General features: G+C 41.3%; 1 protein-coding gene across 1 annotated transcript in view; it reads right to left on the bottom strand.

The window, feature by feature from the left end:
- CYRIA (CYFIP related Rac1 interactor A) overlaps positions 1–19260 on the bottom strand; it is a 66587-nt gene that overhangs the window by 4270 nt on the left and 43057 nt on the right. The window contains exons 4-11 of the mRNA XM_060233669.1: positions 18337–18458; positions 17253–17358; positions 16250–16386; positions 16072–16149; positions 14982–15098; positions 14808–14887; positions 7766–7892; positions 5947–6017 (exon numbers count right to left, since the gene is read on the bottom strand). Coding sequence (XP_060089652.1) covers positions 5947–6017; positions 7766–7892; positions 14808–14887; positions 14982–15098; positions 16072–16149; positions 16250–16386; positions 17253–17358; positions 18337–18458 — 838 coding nt within the window. The remainder of the gene's footprint in view (positions 1–5946; positions 6018–7765; positions 7893–14807; positions 14888–14981; positions 15099–16071; positions 16150–16249; positions 16387–17252; positions 17359–18336; positions 18459–19260) is intronic.

Here is a 19260-nt window from a genome sequence, read left to right as displayed (position 1 = left end):
TCCGCTGGTCGCTGGAGGGCTTCCAGCGACCAGCGGAAGCCACGGAGAGGCCTCCCTCACTCGCCGCCTTCCCCGCCGGCGCCCGCGGCCCACCACCTCCGGGGCTGGCTAAACCGGGACCTCTAAATGGTCCCGGTATAGCCAGCCCAGGAGGCGGGAATAGGGGGCCAGAACCGGGACATTCCCGGGCGCCCGGGACGGTCTGGCCACCCTAGCTCCATCGCTAGAGCACAGAGTTTCAGGAGACTGTCCCACCCTGTCTGTTGACGTAACAAAGGGCTGTAGTGTTGTCCGTCAGCACAGCCACAGCCTTTCCCACTACTAAGGGACGGAAGAACCGAAATTAATTGCCAACAGTTCCAGATACTTTATATGGCAAAGGGTCAGCTGTGGCGGTCATGGACCCCCCCACACACAGGGTATCTATGTGAGCGCCCCATCCCCATAGGGACACATCTGAGGTGATCGTAACTGTTGTTACAGGCAGATGGAAGGGAGTTCCTTGACAGATGTTGTCTCTGAAAGTCCACCATTCCATGGACCAGAGGATTGAGGGTGGAATTCTGAACTTTTTCCGAGGTGAGTCCTTAGGGGACGAAATTTTCTGAGTTGAAGCCCTCGCATGCAAAGCTTCACAAACAACAATACACTTGTAGTCATCAAAGATTTCAGGTTTTCACGGCTGGTAACATCATTAGGGTTTGTAGAATCTTTCGGGCTCAAGTGCCGTGTTCTACTGGAGAAAGTTTTCCTTCCAGACGTTTCGTTCTCAGCTGTGGAGAACATCCTCAGTGGCGTTGCAGCCGGCTTGTAGTCGCCGACTTGTAGTCGCCACCATCAGTCCCAGCAGCCACTGCAACTGTTGTGCCGTGCCCCATTTCCTGACTTGAAAAAGGTGAATGAGGGTGATAATGTCCATTGTTGAGGCTGTTGAAGCAGAAAAGCACGATGAAGGGCCGTGTCCAAAAGAGCCCTGATAAATTGAACTTTCCTTGATGGTAGCAAATGAGACTTTTTCATGTTGACCTGCAGACCTAGGGTATGGAGAGTTGTCACAATATGGCTGGACAGATTCTCTTTCAAATCCGCCACAAGGAGCCAATCATCTATATATGGGAAAACGACTATGCCTTGAAGCTGGTGCTGCTACAACGTTCATCATCTTGGTAAACACCCGCAGTACAGTATGCAGGCCAAATGGAAGGGCTTTGAACTGAAAATGATTGGAGCCTATCACGAACCTGAGGAAGTGCCTGTAAGATGGATGGATGCTGACATGGAAGTAGGTATCCTTCAGGTCCAAGGTCGCCGTCCACTCTCCTTGGCTGATAAGGGGAAGGATTGTTTGTAGAGTGGATGTCCAAAATTTCTGGTACACAATAAACTTGTTCAGATTTCGAAGGTCGATAATTGGTCTCAGTCCACCATCCCGTTTGGGGACTAGAAAATAACGAGAATAGAACCCCCCCGTTCCTGGCCGCTGGAGGAACAGGTTCTATGGCTTGTTTCTGCAAGAGATCGCTCACTTCCTTTAGCAGAGGGTGTGGGGGGGGGGAGGAGGTGTGATGACAAAAACTGACTGAGTTGGAACCTGAACAAAGTCTATCTTGTAACCCTCTGTTATAATGCAGAGAACCCATTTGTCTGTGGAGATGGACTCCCATGCAGGTAGGTGGTGGCGGAGACGGATGGGAGAAGAAGGGGCGGTGGTGTGTACAGCAGAAAAGTCAAAGGCCCTGCTTCGGGGGGGCGAGACCCCTTGGGCTTATTGGCAGCTGTAGAAGCTGAAGCGAACTTGGACTTATTCCCCCAATAAGGGGATCTGCTCTCAGTCTGCGATGAGCAAGGTCTCCAAGATCGGTCAGGGGGAAATTTCTGATAAGGCCTCTTGGACCAGGACTTATGCCACTGCTTAGGTTTTCCAGCCCGAAAAGACGTAAGAATGCCAAGGTTCTGCGAGGCCTTAATACTCTTATCCATTTCCGGTAGAACACTATCAGTAGTCGAACTAAAAAGACCTTCACCTTCAAATGGAAGGTCTTCCACATAAGCCCTGGTGTCAGGCTGAAGGGCTGTCGAGTGCAACTAGGAGTGCCGACATAAGGAAATGGCAGATGTTAGAGTCTTAGCAGAGATGTCTACCATGTGTTTTGATGCAGCCACCTGTTGTTTAGCCACAGCAAATCCCTCCCTTTGCAGTTTATTCATCAAAGACCGCTTATCTTCACTCATAGAGGACAGCAGAGGTGTGAGTTGTTCCCAAATCAAGTACTGGTAGCATGCCATACAGGCAGCATAATTAGAAATTTTGACTCCCAAGGCTCCCACCGAGTAAAAATGTCTGCCAGCATTATCGGTCTTTTTACCCTCTTTGTCAGGAGGGGAAGAGTGAGTCTTGCGAGCTTTTGAAGATGAAGAGACCACCACCGAATTGGGCTTGGGGTGACTGAAGAGAAACTCAGCACCAGCCTCTTGGACACGATACATGTGGTCTAGATGTCGCAAAGAGATCGGTGTGGATGCCGGCTTTGCCCATAGCTCCTTCACTGCTTGCAAAATGACCTTGGTCACCGGAAGAGCCACAGCTGTTGATGTGTCCCGCTGTATCAAACACAGTATCATCGATGACTGGCTGCGACTGGACCACTGAGAGCAAAAGAGATTGAGCCATACACTTCACCAGGTCCCCATACGACTTGAGATCCTCCGAGGGGGATATCGGGAGATCCTCTGTGATGTGAGAGTCCGGAGAAGGTTCAGCCTGCGCCTTGTCTGGATCATTGGTACCAACCTTGGAATCTGACATCGACAAATCCTCTCTCATCTCAGAGTGTTCCGATAGCAGCGGGGTCGAAGCGCGCTTGGGTGGGCTAATCGATGCCGACGGGTGGACCTGTGGGTCCCTAGGCCTCTCCTTACGCCTCTCAGGAGGAATCGCTGCTGATGCAGAGGGTGTGCAACGGATGGGAGAATGATGTGAGACCCTTGAGAAATGAGAAGCTTCAGAGCGTTGATCCCATTCCGGCAGATCGCAAGATGGGTACCACAGATATGGCAACACGTATGGATAAGGTCCAAATGAGCAAGGCCACTGATGCTGGTCCCACACCGGTGGTGGGGGGAACCTGCAAAGCGAAGCACTCGACTCAGCCTCTCTACTCCAAAGATGTCCCGTGCTGGGACGATGTGGTGCTAGGGCTTCGATTGGCGCTGAAGCCTCAATCTCCGACATCGAACCGCTGTTGCTCCGCAGACGCGAACCCACCAAGAAGAACGAGTTTGCTGGTTCAAGTCGATCTCCTGCTCTGACCCCGAAAGGTGGGTCGGCTGTGACCCAAGCCTGCCCGACACAAATTGGACTTCTCCGGCAGCTGGGTGATGCAAGGATTTTTCGTGGTGGAGTGTTTTGTGCCGAGGCAGAATCTGTAGAAGCATCCCTAGAAGGGGAAGGAGTGTGGGAAAGTCTGTCTGACTTTTTCCACTTGTCCTTTGATTTATGCTTCTTTGGGAGGGACGACTGCCCCCACCCCCCGAGTCGTCCCAATGCTTCTTCAGCGGGGTAAACACCACTACCCCTTTAGAGGGTTGTTTTGCAGGTCAATCTCGTTCAGTCGGTATAACTGTCGACGCTTGAGAGGACAGACCCATTGAGGCTGAGGCTGTGGACTGGGTTGCATCACCCATCGATGTCAAATGGCCCGATGCCATTTTAGGCGGTCGAAGAGTCGATTCAACTAAAGCCGCCGACAGCCTGGCCACTCAATTTTTCCTTGTTTGTTTGGAAAATTTTGAGTAATGTGGGCACAATTCAACACGGTCTCCCTCACCCAAGCACAACAAGCAGAGGGAGTGACCGTCTGGGGGTGCAATCTTACTTCCACACTTCAGGCAGCGTTTGAAGAACCCCCAACGTTTTTCCATAGGCAGTGGGAACGCGACAAGGGAGGGGAGAAAATTGCCCCGAAGGGCAAAGTCCAACTAAAGTCTCTCTTTCTCTCTTTTTTTAAACAACAGTGATGGAAAAAGAAAAAATAGATGGGCAAGAAGTAGGGAAAAAACGAGAAAAATTGGTAAGCACTGACCGGAGCACTGAAGAATGATCCTATCAACGCGGTGGTCAAGAAGGAACTGATGGGATCCTTGTGCTGGCTCTGCTGAGCATGCGTGCTGGGGTTCCTGTGCATGCTCATTAGGTGCCGAGCATAAAAAATCCCTGGCTTCTTAGGTACCGATTCGGGGATCGGCGCAGGCGCTCTATCCCATGAGTATGAAGCACAGAGACCACGAAGAAGATAAACTGTTATAGGGCTACTGCTCTAACTCAGCCTTGCTGTACTGCTAACACATTTACTTCCCTCTCTTCTGCTGCTACCTACCTGTTTATGATCCCATACCAACTGCTACCAGCTCTAGCACTCCCTCTTTCCCCATCTTGAGACATTATCTCAACCCCATCTATCAACACTTTGAAAATTTGTTGCAATCTATCTATGAAGATCACTTCTACCCATGTGAACATTCTAAACCAGAGGTGTTGAACTCATTTGTTATGAGTGCCAGATATGACATAAATGAGATCTTGTTGAGCTAGGCCATGTGTATCATAAAAAATAGTGCCAGGTAACAGAGATATAAACTTCATAAAGGACACAGACAAGCACAATTAAAGGTTTTTCTTAGACTTAAAACATGCTTAAAACATTAGTATTCTTGCACTACGTATATAACAGTCTCTAATAACTGACACCTCTTGCTCTAAATTACTGCATCAAAATCTGGAGACAATATCTGTGCTGCTGCAATCTTGAGTATGCTGTTCAGGAGTGTATCTGTAAGTTGCAAACCTATTTTTAATTTAATGACATTCATTACAGAAATATCATGGTCAATGCTTTGAGCCTAAGACCCAGAGGAAAACATGAAATAGATGGGCATTGCAAGCTTTTGTACACAAGTTGCTTCTTGTGCTGGTCAAAAACATGTGAAGGAACCAGACTGGGGGCTGTTTGTCTACAAAACTATAGTCTTCCCCAGAGAAATAACTGCAACTCCTATGAGGCAGTGCAAGAATAGAGAGACAGCAATATATAGTGGTCAGTATCAACCTACTTATTTGGGAAGACTATGTTAACATCTTCAGTCTACAAAGGAAATATGCTGGATGAACTTGGTCTGGACATACATTCTCAGCCTAATCCACTTGACTGGCTTATTATTATTATTTCTCATCTAAATAGTTCACATTTATTTCCTACTGAGAAAGACTGGATCATGAAGGCATGAATACAGAGAAAAGAGAGAGGCAAAACCCAGTTATACCCAGGAGACCCCTGACATAATGTGCCAACCACACACACGGGACTGGCAGGAGCCCTCTGGGGGCCTGATTTGGCCCCCAGGCTGCACTTTTAACACCCCCATTCTAAATAAATGTGACATATACAGGCATTTAATGTATGAAAACAGTCTAGTCCTTCTGTGACATCTTTTGCAACATGTATAAACTGATATTCTTTTTAACATGAGACTGAATGTTAGAATTTCTGCAGGCAAATAATATTTTCTGCTACTGAATGATCGTTTCTCTCATAAGTCCTTGCGTCCCCAACCAGCTCATGCATAGAATCCTTTGTTACCTTCCTTTTCTATCTGTTATGCCAACCAAAGATTCCATTTAAACTCATAAGAGGCATGGAAAGATCTCTGAGCTGCAATCTGGCAACCCTAATTCTACCACACAGATAAGAAAAAATAAAAAACCCTTCACATTACTAATATATATATATATATATATATATATATATATATATATATATATATATATATATATATATATATATATATATATATATATATATATATATTTACTAATACTAATACACATTACTGATATATATATATATATTTAAAAATACAGAATCAATGTAGCAAAAGAATTGTTGGTACCTGAGAGCATTCAACAGTCCTTCAACTGTGTCTGGAGGCTGTTCCCTTAAAACTTTTATGCAACCCTTCATCTGGAAAAAGAAAACATGTAGGCATTTAAGAATATTAAAGTGGGGAGGGGGATCTTGTTTCAGACAGAACCTGTGGATAATTTACTGAATAGTGCTCCAAATTGTAGGTGAGATCAAAAGAATACCTCCTTTGTATCTATTCTGTTGGAAAACAAAAGAAATCAATATTTACAATGAGTTTATATCCTTGAGCATAATTTGGTGCCTTCATGTTGGTCAAAAGCAAAACTTGTTAGCCAGGGTATTCTACTTAGGCTGATTCCACACTCAGCTTTCTCTGGGGCAGGCTTCCGTTTCTGGGCAGAGCAAACTGGCGATTTTGCACCAATTGCGTTTTTTCAGGTTTACACTGCAGCCGGGCAAATTGCGGGTTTGCCCCACGCAAAATGCGGAGCAACTGGTGCAAAATCGCCAGTTTGCTCCACCCAGAAATGGAAGCCTGCCCTGGAGAAAGCCTTAAATTTATTTATAAAAGATGTATCTTTTTTTGTTAGAGAATGTCTGAGACCTTCTGCATAACCTAACTTATCCTCTTTGGCTGCCTACCCAAAGTCTTCTCATCATATTCTTTTTTGAGACATTTAAACTCCATAAAGCATGCCAAGTACCTAAACAGACTACCATCCTGCCTACCACAGGGTTTCTAGTCTTCCTGATCAAGATGATCTCCCTACTTTTTTTCATGTAAGATTATTTCATTTTATTTTCAAAATTTATATCCTGCCTTTTTGCCCTAACAAAGGCCATGAAGGTGGCTAACAATTTAAAACATACATGACAAAAATCACATTACAATAAATTCAAAATCAGTCTTACAGACATAAGCTTAAATCCATTGATGTGCAAACAGAAACATTAACAGACTTAGTGCAGTTCAGCTTGTGAAACATCTTGTGCAACACTTAGCACTTCCCTCCCTATTTGTTATAATGCCCAGAAACTGATTGTGTATAAATGGAAATACAGGTAGGGATACAATAGGTTTGATTTTGGGCAAGTGGCTACCATGCTCTTTTTCTTGTGTTTCTACATGCACAAAAGCTTTAACATAACTGTGCTCAATTCAACCTACTGACTGGATATCTTAATGCATCCTTTAATGGTTGAAATGAATTCAACTACATAAACAACGTAGAGAGGCAGCAATTCACAGTACTAGTCAAATCCTGTTAAGGATCTCATTTTATTGCATCACTGGATGTATGCATTATACTGCTCTGATTGCAGTGTTTCTAATTGTATAATCCACCTTGAGTCTCAGCAAGAAAGAATATAAATGAAGTAAATGAACAATTGCCCTGATATTAAACTGAGTCTGAACTGATTTCCTCTAAGACAGCCAGACAGTCATAAAGTTCTCTTTTGTTCCTAAATAATCATTTCCTGATGATGCAACTTTGAAGGCTTACTTAAGGAACTTCCCCTCCTGCCTCCCTCCAGACACTTTTCAGTGAATTCCAAATGTGTTTTTCCTGCCAACATGCCACCCAATGTTCTGTGCCCAAGGACTACCCTTAGGCTATTCTAAACTTTTAGAATGAACCAAATATTGCAGTGGATACAATCTTCCTCCAAGGAGCCTTCCTCCAACTTTAGATATATTTCTAAAGCTGCACAAAAAAAATAAAAAAGAAAAAAACAGACTGACACATGAAGCTAGATTACCAATAAAGACATGACTGAAGTGTCTCCTTTGTACCACCTATAAAACTTTTGCTCAGCCAAGAAACCCTCATTATTATTCTTACATCAATCTTCGAGGCCTTGGAGAAAGCTCCCACAGGATGGACGTGGTCGTAGAGAATAATAACACCGACCATGACTCTCATGCAGAACATAAGGGTCTCTTCACTAGTGAACCTACTTCTGTATTCTCTGGAAAACAAACAAAACAAAATCAATCGTTACTTTTATTTTGTATTTCAAATTAGAAATAATTCATTTTCAAAGCAGTGTAAAGTGAATGCAAAAGATCTTTTTCAAAGAGACTATCTTTTGTATCAGTGACTCCTCAGATTTGGCTAAAAATAATGAAATAGGGGGATTTGGGATAAATCATAAACAGGAAAGCAAACATCAAACATTTTGCAATAAATACCAAATGCAATTTTGGAACAGTACTAGTTGTGGCATTTCCAGTATGGTTATGAAATGGCTACTATCTTAAGCATTACGCACACAAACACATACTCAGAATTTATTCTACTTTTGCTAGTGAAAAAGCCAGCTAGAGGAAGGATTTTTAAAAGCAGTATGCAGTTTCACAAAGAGCAATTTCTACTTGTGCAGGGCACTGGTATTAGAAGGCTGATCTAAATTTTAATAATGCAGTCAAAGAACAGTATTTCAAAGTGAGGAATGGCCAGCGGTAATAACTGTATGGTGATCGTGCCATACCCAGTGCCATGACTTGTGCAACAATCCCCACGTTAACAGAACAGAGCTTAATTAGAGATTAACTCCACTGATTGGCTTGCTGAATACTTGCCACTTTACCTTGATTTTCTTCTACTGCCACTGCATCTGGTTTAGACTAAGGAACCATTTAATAATGCAGCCTTTACTTTATAATATAAACTTGTGAGAAATGGGTGCCTTGATTATGATGAGGGTTAGGCTCAAAAAACACAGTTGTATCTCCAAAGATCTACAGGGACTGTCAAACAATTACTTTCAGCAAGCATGTCCATTAGAGAGATAGCAGAGGGTTTAATTTTTAAAGAATGAATATGTTTGCATTGTCTATATACAACCATGTCAGTGTGTGACTGAGGAGCACAAGGTTCATTAGGTTCTTCTGACAGAATGACCAATCTCCCAACATCAAAGCTTGTAAAAATACACAATTGATTCAAAGGGTAGAGTCATGTGGAAAGTGACCTGTTTTAAAGATCTTTGACCCTTTTTGTCCAACTATATCTTTTCCCCTCCCTTTTCCAACTTTAAATATTTGTCAGAAAGGATAAAGCCAGGACACTACCTCTTATCAAAAAACAAAAATCAGACAAATTTTCCTTCTTATAATCACGAATTGCACAAAAGCTAAGCAACTGTAATTACAGTTTACTTGTACTTCAAAATATGTGGATCATGAACCATTTAGTCATTGCTAAGTATCAAGATGTCATGCAATGTTTCTTTCACTAATTAAAAAGAAAATATGTACAGTTTATTTAGCATTTCTTTTGATTAAAAACACACTAAAAGTGATCTCCTAAAACAATACAATATTAAAGTCAAAGAATCATAGAATCATAGAGTTGGAATGGACCTCTAGGGTCATCTAGTCCAACCCCCTGCACAATGCAGGAAACTCACAAACACCTCTCCCCTAAATTCACAGGATCTTCATTGCTGTCAGATGGCCATCTAGCCTCTGTTTAAAAACCTCCAAGGAAGGAGAGCCCACCACCTCCCGAGGAAGCCTGTTCCACTGAGGAATCGCTCTAACGGTCAGGAAGTTCTTCCTGATGTTGAGCCGGAAACTCTTTTGATTTAATTTCAACCCATTGGTTCTGGTCCTACCTTCCGGGGCCACAGAAAACAATTCCACACCATCCTCTAGATGACAACCCTTCAAGTACTTGAAGATGGTAATCATATCACCTCTCAGCCACCTCTTCTCCAGGCTAAACATCCCCAGCTCCTTCAACCTTTCCTCATAGGACTTGGTCTCCAGACCCCTCACCATCTTCGTCGCCCTCCTCTGGACCCGTTCCAGCTTGTCTATATCCTTCTTAAAATGTGGTGCCAAAACTAAACACAATACTCCAGGTGAGGTCTTACCACAGCAGAGTAAAGCGATACCATCACATCATGTGATCTGGACACTATACTTCAGTTGATACAGCCCAAAACTGCATTTGCCTTTTTAGACACCGCATCACACTGTTGACTCATGTTCAACGTATGATCCACTAAGACCCCTAGATCCATTTCATACATACTACCACTAAGACAAGTCTCCTCCATTCTATAACTATGCATTGGATTTCCCTACCAAATTCAGAACTTTACATTTATTCCTGTTAAAATTCATTTTATTGATTTTAGCCCAGTTTTCCAGCCTGTCAAGGTCATCCTATATCCTGTTTCTGTCTTCTTCTGTGTTTGCAACCACTCCCAATTTAGTATCATCTGCAAATTTAATAAGCATTCCCTCTATTCCTTCATCCAAATAATTGATAAAGATGTTGAACAAAACAGGTCCCAGGACAGATCCTTGAGGCACTCCATTTGTCACTCCTCTCCAAGAGGATGAGGAACCATTCACAAGCACTCTTTGCGTGCGATCTGTCAACCAATTACAGATCCACCTAACAGTAACAGGATCCAAACCACATTTTACCAACTTGTCAACAAGGATAATATGTGGAACCTTATCAAAAGCCTTACTGAAATCAAGATAAACGATGTCTACAGCATTCCCCTGATCCAGCAAGGTAGTCATTTTCTCAAAAAAAGAGATCAGGTTAGTCTGACATGACTTGTTCTTTTTTTTTTTTTATTATTTAGCTTTAATTGTATTTTTAAACATATACCTAATATGTACATAAAAGAAAAGCAAAAAACAAAAACAGAACATTTCGATACAGAAAGTAAAGCAAAAGGATTAACATCATCCTGCACCACTCAATTGTTTACAAAAGGAGGTGAATTGTGGTTTAACACCCACCACCAAAAGTTTAATATCCATCAATTATCTAAAAGAATGTAACACAAACTTTAAATCATAATAAATAAAGTTCACTTTTTATCCAACCAATTATATACTTTCTCCCATTTCTGCTTCGCTTCACTTTTTGGTGTTCCTTTAACCATACTGGCTAAGATGTCCATTTCGGCTACTTGAAGAATTTTTTGAATTACCTCTTCCTTTTGTGGGACAACCTTTAACCTCCAAACTTTAGCATATAAGATTCTTGCCACGGTCAAAATGTATACAGAAATATTTTCATCTTCACGAGGAACAATCCCTCTAACAAATGAAAGTAACATAGTTTCTGGCTTAAAAATAATATTTACTGTAAGTATTTCTTTTAACATTCTGTGAAGTACTATCCAGTAACTCTTTGCTACATGACACGTCCACCATATATGATAAAAGGATCCTGTCATCCTTTCACATTTCCAACATTTGGGAGATATAGACTGACTAATCTTATTTAACTGCACCGGGGTAATATACCATCTGTGGCATAATTTGAAAAAATTCTCTCTGAAGTTGACAGGCTTTATAAACTTATAATTATTTTTCCATAGTAATTCCCATTGTTCCAACGTTATATTTCTTTTCAAATTTTTAGACCATTTTAACATAGTTTCCTTTACCACTTCCTCCTCAAGCTCAATTTGCATTATATAATTATAAATCTTCTTAATATCTTTTTCCTGTCTTGTGGCTAAAATTAAATCAAAATCAAAATTCTCTTTAGTGAAGCCTAATACTCTATCTTTATTATATTTTGATAACACTTGTGTCATTACCCACCAATCCATTGTGATTCCGCTTACCTCTAAGTCCTCCTTCTTTCTAATTTTGGTGTTTTCATCCAATAATTCCACATACCTAATCACTCTTCTAGAAGACCATAATTGAGGTAGAGTTGAAGCTTCCACAGGAGAGAGCCACCTAGGCATTTTATCATATATTTTCCTATTAATTTTAAACCAAACTTCTTGGAGAGACTTGCGTATTAAATGATTTTTAAAGTAGTTTTGTGGTTTTTCCGTGTACCATAGATTTGCATGCCACCCGGCCTGCAAATCATATCCTTCTAGGGCTGACATGACTTGATCTTGAGAAAATCATGCTAGCTCTTAGTAATCACATCCATTTTTTCTAAATGTTTCAGGACCAACTGTTTGATGATTTGTTCTAAAACTTTTCCAGGTACAGACATCAAGCTGACGGGTCGGTAGTTACCCAGATCATCTTTTTTCCCCTTCTTGAAGATGGGGACAACATTTGGCCGCCTCCAATCTTCTGGCACCTCTCCTGTTCTCCAAGAATTCTCAAAAATAATAGCCAGAGGCTCAGAAATTACATCCATAAACTCTTTTAGAACTCTTGGATGCACTTAATCTAGCCCTGAGGATTTAGTTTCATTTAAAGAAACTAGGTGTTTATGTACTACTCCTATGCTGATCCTGTGTTGGAACTTCATACCCTCCTTATATGTTCTGCTTTTGCCATGTTGAGCACCGTTTCCCTCAGAAGAGAAGACTGAGGAAAAGTAGGAATTGAGCAATTCTGCCCTCTCTTCATTACCTGTTACAATTTCACTTTCTTGCCCTCGCAATAGGCCCACCATGTCCTTGCCCTTTTTCTTACTCTGAACATAAGAAAAGAACCCTTTTTTGTTGTTTTTAGCATCTTTGGCCAGCCTAAGCTCATACTGAGCTTTAGCTTTCCTAACTTTTTCTCTACAAGCAGTGGTGATTTGTCATATTAAGCCAGTACATAAAACATTAGAGGCTTAATCACCACTCTGGAATGTGTTGCATGGTCCCCAAAGGACATACAAGAAACTTCTTTTTCATCTCCCCCAGCATTGGCTTTGATGCCACAGAAGATTTCTGTGGATGAAAGGCATTTCCATTTGCAGAGTGTGATGTTCTTGCCGACTCCTGTAGTAGCCCAATGGCCACAAAAGGCTGCTCCTACACAGGAGAGCTCTGCAGAACAGCATGAGAAGGGAACTGGGGGAGGGGGGGGGGGAATCGCCAAAACTTCCTCCTTCCACCCAGAGAAATCTTCTGGGGAGTCAAACCATTGCATTTGTACATGCTCAAACACCATATTTCCCATATCTACAAAAAGCATGCTGTGCCACACTAGGGTAGAGGTGAACATTGGATTCTGTGGGGAACCCTTGGTATGCCGCCTATTAGACTGAATAAAGCCCATGAGTGTTAAACAATATATACAATGGATAAATAAGAGAAAAATGAAACAAAAATACATAATTAAGAAGAAAAACTGTAGTATAAACAACATTGTTAACTGGAAAGCAAGAATGATCCATAATTTGGAAAGACTGTTAAAACTAAAAAGGCTCTGATCTATTGCAGACATTTCGTGGTAGATTTCTTCAAACAAGGAATTCAGCAGTGCTACTGCTGCATCCCGCATGTCCCAGACAATCTAAATTGTGTAAAAGGGGCCAGCACAAGATGTTAATAATAATAATTATTATTTATTAAATTAATGAATCGTCTCATCCCGGCCAATGCCGGGCTCCAGGCAATGATGCTGAGCTCTAGGTGATGTAGGCTACCATGGGAAAAAAAAGCCAGCCTAATGTTTTGTCCAGTCTTTCTACACTGGAAACTCAGTGGATGATGTAACATCATCCTGTGTTTCTATGGCCTTCCAAGCAGTAGCCAATAAAATAGAAAAGGGACTCATGCAAGGCTGCTGACTACAGCGATGCCATTAAAATCTGAAAATGATTGTTCTGATAAGCAAATGTATATTTTTAATTAAAATACACATTAAAGTGTATTTTAATTAAAAATACTTGCTTTCAATAACACTTTTCTGTTCATAGTTTGACCTGAGAATATAGTGTGTGTGTGTGTGTGTGTGTGTGTAAAGCAGTCAAGTCACAGCCAACTTATGGCAACTCTCTCATGGAGTTTTCAAGGCAAGAGATGTTCAGAGGTGGTTTGTCATTGCCTGCTTCTACGCAGTGACCCTGGACTTCCTTAGTGGTCTCCCATCCAACTACTAACCAGAGCCAACCCTGCTCAGCTTCTGAGAACTGGCGAGATGGAGCTAGCCTTGACCATCCAGATCACAGCAAACTGAGAATATTACAAACTTTTTTTAAAAAACGGAATTTCTTCTAAATGGCACTCCTGCAATATACTTTTAAATAATACTATTGCACTCCTGAGGAATAGGAAAAAATATTTTTAAAAAGTACATAATTTTCCCTCCATCAAAATCGATATTTCTTACAGACAAAAGATGTTTTAAATTAAAAAACCTAAAACAATGATTTCAGATTGGAGAAAAGCATGGTTGGTGAATGGGCATCATTTAAAACCCATTATATACTAATCTCCAGAAGGTTCTGTTAGATAGTCTTTCCTTACTGTCCCACATTCAAGAAAATAGGATTGATTGCCGTTTCCTACTAAATGACAACATAATCGATATCACAAAAGCTGTTGCCAAATTCTTGGTTGAAATTGTCAAAAATTATTCTAAGCAGGTTTTATTGTGATCTTAATCTTAGTTTAGCCTTTTATACTTTGAACTGACATATCTGTTTGGTTGACAAGTCTCTGTATATCTCTTTTTGTTATGCCAATAAAGGTGTGATTGGATCGGATAAACTGTGAGCCAATTTAGAACTCTCAAAATGCAAACTGTTTGCTTCATCTTGTAATTGATGAAGAATTTTCAATTTGTAACAAGGGAAGTTTATCCCTTGGTCACTGAAAGTGATGAGATGGAAGCATTGTTACCTACAGGTTACACACTGGTTTCTTTTGTCCTACTGTAGCCTCCCATCAAATATATTTTGTGTGTTTTTAAAGTGTCATGCAGATTTTTTTTTTGTAACAGAAAGAACATAATGATTGCACATGGCACAGCCTCCAATGCCTCTTTCATATCCCCTTCTCCTCTGTGAAATAACTATTGGCTATCTCCAGCCTTACAGTAAAATGAGCTCCCTAAAAGTTATAAACTACATTAAAAAAAACTTTTAATAATCTTTGCACTGTTACACCAAAAAAGGAAAACATGTATTTCTGCCTCTTTTACAGCTAACTTACGGTGTTTCCAGCATGACTTTACATACACTGGCCATCGTACTTAGACAGTCTGTCGTATTCTCAATTGGTAGGGTTTTGTTCTAGGAAAGTTGAAGGGAAAAAAATGGGTCAGTCATTTGGTATATCTTAGTGGTCCATTTTCTAATTTCAGAACATATATTGTAGTTTCATCACCTCTGCAACAAAGCGCATTGTAGCATTGCTCAGCGTTTTCAACACAGGTGTAGCTTCTGCATAAAAGAGGGACATTCTGTTGGCCATCTCATTATTCACTTCATTCTCAATTTCGAGCTGAAGGAAACACAAGGAAAAGCTAGTTAAGACAACTTGTCCTGCTGGCTGCCACAAACACGGAGACAGCCAGTCACACTGATGAGTAATTATGTTCAAAGCATAGTCTAACTTTGGACCTTTCAGAGGTCAACAATTCGGAAGGTTGCACTAAGTTGGAAGAAACTTGACAGCACTTAACACACACAACACATTGATGGGTGGGGGACTGCTCTGTAGGCTGGTATGCAGAAGGTCCAAGGACTGTTAAAGGATCTTGGGAAGTAGAAGTCAAGGAAAAGTGATTCTCTGACATACTGGAGAGAAAGATTGCTGGTCAGAGTAGACACTATTGAACTAGACAAACCATTGGTTTGACTTGGTTTGAGGAACATTTATCATGGTTACATATCAGCTAAGTTCACATTCCTTGATCAGCACTCTTCCTTGACATAAGGCAAACCACTTTTCAAACTGGGGGGAATTTTGGCATGAAGATGAGGAGATAACAGTTCATTATTCAAAGTAAAAGAAGGAAAAAATTACTAGGTATCTCCAAGCCTAAAGGGGCACCTACAGCTTTCCGGATCCTAGGAATTACAATAAATTAATGTTTCCTTTTACAGTCTCTTAATAGCACAGTTGCCACATCTATGGTTTCTTTTCAGACAAAGAACTAAAACTGATAAATTCTTACCATAAATAAGGACCTGAAACTGTGTATAAATCTTATCCTTGGGACTAACATGTATATCAGTTGCTAAGTCTGCCAGCCAAAAGTCTTGCCACCTGCTGGCATGAAAGCTCTATCTGTGATAACTGACCCCTAAAAGTACATTTGCAGTACCAGGCTCTTATAGGAACAGCTTCTAGGTATACTGTGGTGTCAACACGTTTATGAACTCCGCCTTCAGTGTCAACATAGTAACAAATATCAAATACTACTTTCTGGTATAGAATAAGCTTCTGAAAGAAAAAAAAACACTTCACTTACATGCATATTGTTTATTCTGTTGCGACTTATTGTCCTCCTATAATAGCTGAAGTCATTCTGAATTGCTGGGTTCCTCATCTTTAAAAAAATAAATGATTAAGTCAATAAAGAAATCAGCTTCCCAAACCACTAGCACAGAATAAACATATTTCAGCATCCCATGCCACTTTCTCCTAACCTTGAGTTCATCGAAACGGAGAGTAAAATGCAAGATGGCAGCAAACTGCTTAGCAAGGGCCTGTTCACGCTCTAAGTGCTGTGTTGGTGTATAGGGCGGACAGGTCAATGATTCCAATAAACTTTGCAGTGCTTTCTCTGGAAAAAGAGTGTATGGCGGGGGGGGGGGGGGGAGAGAAGAAAATGAAATTGCACAAACTTCTTTCATTGATTAAAATGCCATTTTCAAACTTGTGTATACCAATATTTGCAGTGCTGTTTTACTGGGCAGGTCAACTGTTAAAGGCTTCAACACTTTATAAGCAAAACTCTGCATCTGGCTTTTATTTGATTGTCTACACACACATTAGTTTACCAGTCATTATTAGAGAAAAAGCCTTTTGCATTATGTTCTTTTTGAGAATCTGGGAAAATGGAGTCGTTCATAACAGCTGGGAACCAACATGTTTAACAAATAAAATCACTGAAGGACCCATGTCTAGCTAATTTTTTTTTGGGGGGGGGGTGAGGAAGGGAAGAACCTTCAAGTTCTTTAATTGCACTGAAAACCAGTCCACACCTGTGGAAAATGCTTATGGCAAGTCCCTCCAGGCTAATACCTGCTCCCAGACACTTGTATGTAGACTCTACACGCAGAGGCTCTTATATAAACCACCCTCTTATTCTGTTTATCTTTTGCATACCACTACGCAGGTCCATTTTCTTCCAAGTTCTCAAGACATCCCCTGTCTAAATCCCTCTTTCTAGTCTTTGCAATACAAGTAATTAAGTATTATTTTGCATACATGTGGCTGGCAGTATATAATATCAGACTTGGAGAAGTCAAAGGATTTTTTTTCACGTTAGGACTGAGCTATGGACAAGTAGCATTCAGAGGTACACACACCAGAAGGCAAAGACACTTTCAACTCAGATATCAAACTAGCATAACAGCAGTTCACCTCAAAAAGCGTTCAGAAGGTATAAGCCAAGAAATTCTATTGAGACAATAAAACAATTCTCACCTAATCTGAGGGAAAATTCATAAAATCGCTTCAACCTCACCACCAGGGGACAGACTGAATTCCAGGCTCTTTCTTGAAGCTGGATATCATTTGGGTTTTGTATTGCCTGAAGGAAAAACAGGACCAATGTCACAGTCATAATTGTGGTACAAAACAGCCAAAATTCACCACAGCATGTTCCCACATTTGAATATACCTGAAGCCAACATCCCATAAAGACTGTTCATTTATTTAAAAGGAGTTAATTCTTTCAGCAGATGCTAACAATTACAATAAAGTCCACTGCTGTTAGCCTTGCCTTTCCCTAATTTTTTCTATTGAAAATTTTTAGTTTGAGTTCCTTGAGACAGAGAATTGTTATTTCCCCCCTACGTACATTACCAAATAAAGCACCATGTACACTAAGGGAGCTGAATAAATGAACAGCAATGTAATCATGGCACCATCTTTGCAACTCAGAGAGAGATGCAGATCCCAAAGCCAAGCTGCTTGTTAAAGTCTCTTCTGGGGCGTCACTATTTGGAGCAGAATTGACAGGAATGCTTAGAAACCACCAAGGTGCAATTCTCTCATCCTACAGCAGACTTTGTCATCTGTCCTCTTAGTCATACATAGCTAAAGCAGATTTAGAAAATACTTGCAGAAATGTGTGTGTGGTGCATGTAAGAGGAGTAGCTCTGGCACGAATTCAGCCATGGGTGGAAGGATTTCTGCCCCTGAAATGTTGTTCCTAGGGGTCCCCCAAGAGCTGTATTTCAAGGATGCTCTTTGGGACATAGTGGAAGGCAGAGAAGTCACATTCTTCCACTCACAGAAACACTAGTCAGATCCAAGCGTCTGTATTTTTAATTTAACACCAGGAAGCATTGCTCTGAGCTTCAGTGAGATGACTCTTTGGGCAACTTCCTCTGATTACCTGGGTGTGGTCGCAATCTCTGAGACAAAGGGTTAACTAGATCAGGAACATTCTCATGAATCATGAACACACAGTTAATTTAAAACAAAAAATCAAACAACCCTCCCATCAGAGTAGAATGCAAAATACTGCAGAGTGATGTTGATTATTCTTTTGTGATGAACATACGTCTCTAATCTCTTGTCCAGCTCCTTTGTATGACTGCAGGTCTGACAGCATCCTCTCTGAATCCTGTAAAACAGCACTGACTTGGTTCCATACTTCCCTTTCTCCCTCTGTAGGCTGAGCATCTGAGCATAACATAAGAAAGCAGACAGTTCAAAGCAGTAGATTGCAAATGGAACCAGCATGAAACAATAATTCAGTTGACAATAATTCAGTTCACATTGAATCTGATGTGTCCATAGAAGCTTGCTGGGTGACCTTGGGACTGGTCACACAATCTCAGATTAATTTATGTCACAGTTGTTGTGGGGGTAAAATGATGAGAGCAGAATAATAAGTTGTTTTGGATCTCCACTGGGAAGAAAGGGGTACAAACAAAGTAGACCAGCAAACAAGCAGATTCAAGATTTGGCAAGGCTGCTAGGTTCTCTCAATCCTGTCCTTCGCAGCAAGCGGCCCTGCAGCCAGCAACCTTCAGGATCTTCACAAGCTTCACATTACTTAAGAGAGGGTTCCTACTACCACAGTTGGAAGAGGCACACAGTCTCAAGTACCCCTTCTAAAATGCAGTGTACCCCAAAGCATCAAACAAGCCTGCCTTTTACTAAACATTGTTACCCAGTATATCACAGTGTTTCTTTTTTGCCTGTAATGTGAACTGTGAACAGGTTGTTGGTTGTTCTACATGCAGGGCCAGTTAGATAGGCACTGTCATGATCTGTGCTGTGCTGTGAAACAGAGGCATAGTGGGCCTAGGGAGCCTGTGAAGCCTGTCTCTCAGTAGAAAGAGACAGCCTACAATCCCTAGAGCACTTGGCACTGGTTTCAGCCAATCAGCATCCAAGTAGGCTCTGAGGCGAACTGTTTAAATGCTCTTTCAGGAGACAGATGCTGTTCTTTCCTCCTGAGAGGTCAAGCAGGCAGGAC

The sequence above is a fragment of the Heteronotia binoei genome, chromosome 1 (assembly GCF_032191835.1).
Source record: "Heteronotia binoei isolate CCM8104 ecotype False Entrance Well chromosome 1, APGP_CSIRO_Hbin_v1, whole genome shotgun sequence".
Classification (NCBI taxonomy): Eukaryota; Metazoa; Chordata; class Lepidosauria; order Squamata; family Gekkonidae; genus Heteronotia; species Heteronotia binoei.
Note: the sequence above shows the minus strand (reverse complement) of the source record. Positions and strands in the feature narration are given on the sequence as shown.